Source organism: Populus euphratica, unplaced genomic scaffold, assembly GCF_000495115.2.
Source record: "Populus euphratica unplaced genomic scaffold, PopEup_1.0 scaffold317.1, whole genome shotgun sequence".
Taxonomy (NCBI): Eukaryota; Viridiplantae; Streptophyta; class Magnoliopsida; order Malpighiales; family Salicaceae; genus Populus; species Populus euphratica.
Window position 1 is genome coordinate 587,716 of NW_011499952.1, and position 8,228 is coordinate 595,943.

At 35.9% G+C, this 8,228-nt stretch overlaps 1 protein-coding gene across 2 annotated transcripts; it reads right to left on the minus strand.

Annotated features, from left to right (window-relative positions):
- Window positions 1-2,936: 2,936 nt before the first annotated feature.
- LOC105138076 (E3 ubiquitin-protein ligase RGLG2-like) lies at window positions 2,937-7,952 on the minus strand. Of its 2 annotated transcripts, XR_844715.1 has the most exons (13): window positions 7,581-7,952; window positions 7,130-7,500; window positions 6,175-6,259; window positions 5,943-6,083; window positions 5,717-5,830; window positions 5,526-5,623; window positions 4,788-4,867; window positions 4,546-4,651; window positions 4,327-4,454; window positions 4,021-4,222; window positions 3,639-3,695; window positions 3,345-3,521; window positions 2,937-3,239 (listed from the first exon to the last, which is right to left on the minus strand). XR_844715.1 is itself a non-coding variant. In XM_011044067.1 (12 exons), exons 2-12 carry the CDS (start codon window positions 7,418-7,420, stop codon window positions 3,441-3,443), a joined length of 1,383 nt encoding a protein of 460 aa, XP_011042369.1. In that variant the 5' UTR covers window positions 7,421-7,500; window positions 7,581-7,952; the 3' UTR covers window positions 2,937-3,440. The 2 variants fall into 2 exon arrangements, 1 of the variants encoding a protein (XP_011042369.1); XM_011044067.1 differs by having other exon boundaries at window positions 2,937-3,521.
- Window positions 7,953-8,228: the final 276 nt, after the last annotated feature.

Below are 8,228 nucleotides of genomic sequence, written 5' to 3' on the forward strand. Positions count from 1 at the left end.
ATGCTAGAAAAATAAAAGCAACCTAAGAGCAAGGCATTTACATTGGATAATCTCTTGATTCTAGGATATGGATTCATTCTCTCTAACCAAAGTGGTCGATATCAAATACCTAGAGTTTGGATAACCATAATGGTTAATTATTAGTACTTGCAAAAAGGTCTTTTTCTCTTAAATTTAGAGACTCTTTGATATTTAAGTAAGTATATTTTCTAAAGAGAAAAATGGGAGGGACATGATCTTTTTGGATAAGATATTATAGAGAGAGGAAGACTCATAAAATACATATGTGGATAGTAGTTAGAAAAATAAAGATATTACCTTTTTTTTGCTTATGCCTCCCCTTTTATATAGTCTATCATTCTTATCCTTTTACGGAGAAAAGGGCTTAAAGATCATATTTCTCTTATAGCATCAAATATTCGTGACTTTATCATAGAAAAAATATCTATGACTAAGCCCATGAATGTTGGGTGTGATAACCTTTTTAGAGCAATATATGATTAGGCTCAGAACTTGATTAAACCTAAGGATGTTGAGTTTGGTAGCCTTTTAGACTTATGTATGATTGGGCTCAACCCAAGGATACTTGGTTTAGTAGCCTTACCAAACTCATATATATTTGGGTTCAACTCAAGGATGCTGGGTCTAACAGTCTTGTCAAACCATGTATGTTTAGGCTAAATGCTTAGCTTAGCCCAAGGATACTACGTCTGACAACCTTGTCAAACCTATATATGCTTGGGCTTAGATGTGTGATTAAGCTCAGAGCTTAGCTGAGCCCAAGGTTTGTTTGGGCCATCTCTCGACCTCTAGTTATTCTTAATGAGGATTTAAGTAAAAAATAATATTTTGAAAAATATTGATCCATTAATCGCCTCCCAAGTCTTTGTGTATTCAATATATAATATTTGTTAATCTCGCGCAAAACTATTGGGATCTTTAGGTCCAGGTGACTCATTCTTATTAAGACAGGTATCCTTTAAGAAAAAAAGGGGTGGCTTGTATTTAATGTCATAATTAAGTGGATTTATAAAGATTTAAGATGACATGAAAGGTCATTCATCTGATGGTGAGAGTGAAAAGATATTCTTTTTATAAACCAAATCATTCTTGCTCATGTCTTTTCTTTTACTTTTACCTCTTGTGATTTTCTAGAAGAAAAAAAAAGTTCTTTACCAAAAACCCCAAACTAGTTTTGTTTTAAATTAAGATGAAAACTTTATTATAGGTATCTTCCATCTTACACTTCTTTTCTTTTTTTTCACTTTTAAATAGAAATATGAACCTAAAAAGAGTCGGATCTGTCTTTAGAAAAAAAAAATGGTGCTGCCTCTGAAGAGGAGTTTAAGTTTCAACCCAAGATAAGGGCGAGTAGTAGGGGACAATGGTTCATTAGACTGGGTCCCAGGACTAGAAAGGGTGTAGCTCTAACATCTGTCTCAGACAAAAAGAGACTGGTTCTCTTCATAAAAGATGTACTTCTCCTATTGTTTCCAGCAAACCTTAGGTGAGAGGGAGATTGTCTCAAACCCTTGAGGATAACACCCCTAACACACTAAGTGCAAAGAATATAAAGTTTGTTAATTGCTTGCAATCAGGAAAATATATAAGTCAAATGCTCAATAGGGCTAAGCATGTTAGCAAAGAGACCTTGGGCTCTGCTCAAGGTCAGTTCTAAATTATAGCTTTCATTTGCATGTATACATTAGGGTACACCTTTCCTGTATAAAGATTTGTGAGAGAAGTTTTTATATATTATTAGCTAGGTCCAGGCCAGCTGCATTCTAATGGGTAGGTAATTTTATCAGTTTATGATGTCAACAACATACCTTGTTTGGGTTCAGATGAGAAGAAGACATGTATCGTATTAGCATCAGCCTTAATCGAGTAAAAAGTTAATAGGATGGCTAGCGGGCATTACCAAGCCCTATCCCTTTTTGGTTTATGTTTCATTTGTTCACTATTGACTTTATTTTTAAGCAAAAATGACAATTGAAAGAGAATGAGAGGCTTAAATAAAGTCTACAGAAAAGATGGCTTATGTCTTATACCTTAAGTAGAAGCGTGACTAAAAAAGAGATGAAAGACAACCCCATCATTATTGGTGAATTCTTTGTTCCTAAGAGAACTATGGTGAGAGTTAGAACTCCTATAGAAAAAGAAGATAGGGGTAATCGTACTCCCCTAACCAGAAGTTAAGTAGATTTGATTTCTTCTGATATAATTAAAAGTGTTGTTGTCCGCTTTAAACTAAAAAAGGTCTTTACCTTTGTGGAGACTATTTCTCCAGCCCTAACCTTAAAGGCTCATGTGGTGGTTTTCCCTTTACCTCAACTCCCAACCTTGTTTGTAGAGGCTGCAACAGCTAAGCCTTCTAACTAGGTTGCCCTTGAGGAGATTGATTTTAAGGATGCTTTTACCAACCTTGCTCTTAGTCGTGCTTCCTTAAATTTTCCCACACTAATTGAGGAGGAGAGGCAACTTATAAAAGTCATTAGTAGTGGAAGGTCAGGACTTGGGAAGACTGGTCTTGAGATAGTGAGATTGCCAAAGAGAATCCTTTTCCATTCAATCATATATCTCAATGAAGTTTGATGAGAGTTACAATCGTTATTTGTTCATAATTAGACAAATAACCTTTAATGTAAGGAATTTTTTTATTTTATCTTTTAGTTTATTTCTGTAACCATTATTTGGAGAGGATCCTCGTCACATGATCACTATCTTGCTTCACCTTTTAGAAAGAGAGAGAGAGATGTTTACACCATTTTGATTGTTGTTTCCTATAGATGTCAACATGTATTAGTATTTTTTTTTTTCAGTTAATGAAAATTGGGATATTTAACTTTGGGCACATATATAGCAAAGTTTTGTGTACAATGTTAATAAAATTATACATGTTCCTTGGATTAACCTGTGTGCTCACGTATCCGCAATACATAAAACCCAACTCAATTTTATAGACTCAATGCTTCACCGTTACATCGAAATCATTCAACATCACTACAAAGACTCCTTCCCAAGCCAAAAGAAAAAGTACTTACACACATAAAAGAATAAATTTGCAAAATGCACACAAGTCTGTGGAGGAGTCCTCAGCTGTGGTGTAAACTTGCATGAATCAAACTAGCTATTTTCCCGAATTTCTAAGGGCTGAGGCTGGCAGTTTTATACATCTACAGCTTGGCCTTTATTTTGTCTCGGGCAGAAGAAAACATCCACTAAGAAACAGATCAGCCCTGCACGTCCCTAAAACTTTAATTCTTCATGAAGGTCATCTAGAAATCCCTCTCTCTCTCTAACAACAAATTAACAGGTGAAAATGGCACTATTGAATAGCTAACCTGCCCCTGCCTCAGAAAAATGAGCATTTGATTCAGCTTCCACCGAACCAAACATGTAGGGAGCAGAAATAATCTCAGAGATGGCATTGAAACTTATTAATAGAGCCTGATTCTGGTATGTATTTGGCGTCGACATATAGGGCATAGTTGGAGGTCTTCTCCACAGTCACAACAAGTCTGCAGAACAAAAGAGGTGTCAATGAAGTACTTGTGGTTATGATCCCATTGTCCTGACAACATAGCATAAAGAGAACATGGTTCCCGCTTTAAATAAATAAAATGAACATGATTCACCTGATGCCCGCAGCCGAAGGCCATGTCCTTTGGATTGGTAAGACAAATGACGCAAACCTGTCCAAGTTCATAAAAAGATAGTGTTAATTGCTTCCACACAGATCAAAATGAGAGAACTCAAAGCGTTGGTATGGATGTCAATATTGATAGCAAGGGTTATTTATTTGCTTGTTAATGCCTATACCAAGGGAAGAAGGCTAATTTAATAGCAGAGGAATTAACTCAATATTTTCTTGTATTGTAGTTTACATAGAAACAATTAAACTTGTGAGGATAGATTGGAGACTAGACCTAAAGTATAAGGACATGTTGATCAGTAATGTAACAGAAAAGAAATATTAAAAATCAGTAAAATGAACTGCATCTGGAAAAGTTTTTACACCTGATTATCGTACACAGGGCTAGGTGATGGAGCCTTCCCTGATGCTGTTTCGTATCCACTAACTGGTCTATCATATCCAGAATAAGAAGGTGCCCGCCGCTGGAAGCTGCTTGAGCGGGAAGCATTTGATCTGCTTGAAGAATATGGGCCGTAAAGTGGTGGGGGCAAAGGAACCCTCTCTGGCGCATTCCCTCTATGGTGACTGCGTTATCCATGGAAGCATACAAATGAGATTTATGAAAGCTTACGTGACTAACGCATCGAAGTGTAACAGTGAAAATGACTGGACTAAGACTTCATTCTTACCCTAATAAGCCAAGCTCAATAGTTGCTTGATGTTGAGAAGGTATTTCCATCAATGATGCAAGAGCAAATTCTGTTTCTTTTCTTGATTCACTCACATTTTTGGACATTATTTCTGTAAAATTCACAAACTAACAAGACAGAATAAAGTTTTCTAATTAGTATATGTGTAGGTGTATGGCTGCAATTTCTGAACAATTACATGACAGAACTACTGTTTACCTGGAAATTGTCGAAGGCTCGAGCAGGGATGTTATCATCGAACTCCCTCATCATGTCCCAAGGTCCATCACCAACTCCGACGAGGATGATCGATAAAGGGTATTCGCTGGAATCATCAAGCGTGTAAGCAAGCGATCAGGCAAATCTAAAACTAGCTATTGAGACTGTAATACCATATATATCCCCACCCCCACCCCCAACCCCCAACACACACACAGAGACATGTAGCTAGACTGTGTTACCTTGCTCTGACAATTGCATCGATTGTCCTTCTCTCTTGTGGACTGAGCTGGCCAGACTGCGTGTCAACACTTCTCGTCACCTATCATTGATTAAGTTTTCTTTTAAGCGGAAGTGGCACAGCAAAAAGCATTGACAGGCCAAGTACATGGAAAAACTAAGCATTTTGTGCAGGAGGAATATCTTAAATATCAACAACAAAAAAAAAAGAGTACATATCCTTTTGTTTTGCATTTTCCATGAACCAATAAAATGTCATGACCATCAAAAGCAACTGTAGCTTCATGTGATCATTGAAAACATGCAATTCATTTCCGCCTGTATCTGATTAAAAACACTTCACCGTGGAGAGACCTGCTTAGAAAGTAGTCTTTCTGCGAACGGGCAGATATACTGGTCTGCAAAAGTTCCTTTTTCCTTTTTATTCGAACTGACGCAAATGTTTCTGAACAGTTTTTATTTCTTCAGGAATGGATTCATAGTGGTGTTCATATAACAAATGAGTGCAACTTTGATGTTGTTATGTGTATGTTTTCGAAGGATTAGTATTGCCCAGCACTGAAAACCTTGAAAAATGAGGATTAAATGAGCTACTAAAGGCAGAACACTCAAAATTCCCTGCCTTTCAAGGATACTAACCATGGATTGTTTCACCTATCTTAACAGAACATCTAGAATCACACATGATAGACGTATTCTAATCTACTCGAAAAATAAAATCCATCTTTAAGGTGAAATACCTGTCCATCAGCAATTATCAGTAAAACATGGTACTGCCCACCACTTTGCTCAACAATAGTTATGGCCATCTCAATAACAGGTGCAAAAGATGTCGGTCCTACGATAACAAAACATAAACAAAATGCCTTAGAACCACCTGATAGAATGTTTAGAATAAGATCACATGGTTAGACAATGAACAGAAGCTGACCTGCGAGCCGAAGGTTGGGAACAATTTCTTTGTATTGCATCAGCACCTCCTCGAATCCATTACAGAATCTCTCATCCGGAAAGAAACTGAAGACATCCTGATCATGAGTTGATGCTGCAAAAATTGATGCGAATATCATCTTCCTCGTACGAATACGAATTCTACAGAGCTTAATTCAAGAGAATTCTTCAAAAACCAAAAACAAGAATGCTTAATATAAAATTACCATCTCCGAATCCATAACATGGAATTAAGTTATCCTCATCGAATGCAGATAAAGTCTTCCCAATAATTGATATTGCTTGTTCATATGGATTTTGACCATTTCCAATATGATGTAAGCTTCGCCGATTGAATGATCTTGCACCTGATATGATTTTGAGAAAAGGCTGAGCATGGCTTCTGTGACTGAATCATAATGGATGCTATACATCAAACAAATCAGGATAAGACGAAACCTGTCCATTCGTTGCTTTTTGTGAAGTCAATTCCAACAATGAGATTAGAAGACTCTAACCCAGCTTGAGCAAGAGCAGCAGTCACCTGTGTGCAGTGATTTACTTTGTTTAGTACTTGGCATCATGTTGAATGCTAAAATTATCTAGCACGTACATTTGGCCATCTACAGAATTTTACAGAAAATCATCTGGTATAGATAGAAACAAGCAGCAAATGATACAGAAGTGAGGGGGGAAATTAGAAAGAGATTTGAAGATTTAGAAGCAACATATAGTATCTACGCACTAATTCTTTCCCAGTTCCTTATCCTAAAGATCGAAGTGTCAATGCCAGCTGCCCCCATAGGAATGTTGCCATAGAAATCCGTATTATCTGCTAACTTGATTAACAGGGGGGAATTTTATCACCAGTAGTTCAACCACAAGAATCCACCACATTTTATAATCACATTTGTGTGCTTACATATGAGGAAGCTCTGAGTAAATCATAAGCAGCAAGTAGTTAGTCTTATTTCTACTCAATCTTTTGGTAGCCAAAATGTTTTTCAATAACAACTTTATCTTTCTAAGCTAAAATATGATGAATTTTCTCTCTTTACCAAGAAAAAAAAGAAAAAAATTAATATTAAAAATTATTTTTTAAAATTATAAATCGATGATCTAATAGCTTAAAAGAATTAAAATGAAGATTTTAAATAAATTACATATATTACTCTATTTTTCAATTCAACCTCCCCAGAAAAAATTATACAATTTGTAAGACGATGAATAGTGAAAATAGCAACAGTATTTTTCCAAATGCTTTAGTTTTCGTTAATGCTCCCACAACATTTTGATTCAAGTCAAAGAGTACTATCAAGTTTTTTCAGTGTGCCACTAACCCCCTCAAAAGTCTTAAACCATAGGAGCCATAAATAGAAGCACTAAAATTACAAGTAATTATGGTCCAACCAACCTGATCCAGGGTCTTGTAATTGTCAGCTATTCTCGAGTATTTCCTATCCAACCTCTTCTGTGGATGTTGGGGGGTTCTTTGTGATTCATAAGGATAAGAAGATGAACTAGGAGCAGGCGCATGGTGATTCTGAGAACTGTAATAGGAATTATGTCGAGGAGATGGATATGGATATGGTGATGCTGGAGGATAACCATTCTGATTCGATGAAGAAGAAGAAGAAGGAGAATTGGCTGAACCATAAGAAGAATAATCTCTCCAACTGGACCCTTTTGAGCTTTTGCCTCCCATCAGCTATCAAATTAGTTCCAGACAAAACAAAATCTCTCCCTTTACCAGTTGAGCCGAATAAGCACTGTATCTCTCTCTACCTGTAAAGAAAACTCACCATCATACACAGACACCATGGATATTGAAGGTGTCACCTCCAGAAAACAATATCAGATCATACCTTAAAGCTTGGAAGACTCGGGGAATGCAAAAAAGCTGCAAGATTTATTTAATTATGGGTATTTAATTTGGAGAAGGAGGGAATTAAAAGGAAGTTTCTGTCATGAGTTGGAAAACATTTAGGACTAGTAGCATGGAACAGAGACTAACGTGATTTAAAAGGCGGCTTATTGGAAACTAATTAACGACCAATTCAAAGACGGAGAACCGCTGACCTCAGCTCAGACGACGCAAATGTTTTGCTACATTGCTTGCGTAGAGAAAATTAAGTCACTCTCCTGTAAGTTTCCATGATAAAGCACTCCTCCATTCCACGCCCCACATTACGAAAGAAGGAAGAAATGCACGAAAGCCAAGTGCGTTTTGTATGATGAACACGCAACTCATATATATATATATATATCTATGGAAATAATGATATTTTAATATTTATATAATTACTGTTTCAAAAGCAAATTATTTAAATAGTTATTTATTTTATATTTTTAATACTTTAAGGTAATGAGGCAGCGTAAACCGCGTTCCTAACAATTTTAAAAATAATATTTTTTATAAAAATAATATTTTTTAATTTTTAAATTATTTTGATATATTGATATTAAAAATAATTTTAAAAAAATATTTTAATTTATTTTTAAATAAAAAATAT

What these genes read in the sequence shown, in the direction of transcription:
- LOC105138076 (XM_011044067.1), bottom strand. Translation starts at nt 7,420, where the DNA reads ATGGGAGGCAAAAGCTCAAAAGGGTCCAGTTGGAGAGATTATTCTTCT. An exon ending in ATTACAAGACCCTGGATCAG is followed by an intron (nt 6,260 to 7,129) that starts GTTGGTTGGACC and finishes CACTGCACACAG; the next exon opens with GTGACTGCTGCTCTTGCTCA. An exon ending in GCCCTGTGTACGATAATCAG is followed by an intron (nt 3,696 to 4,020) that starts GTGTAAAAACTT and finishes GAACTTGGACAG; the next exon opens with GTTTGCGTCATTTGTCTTAC.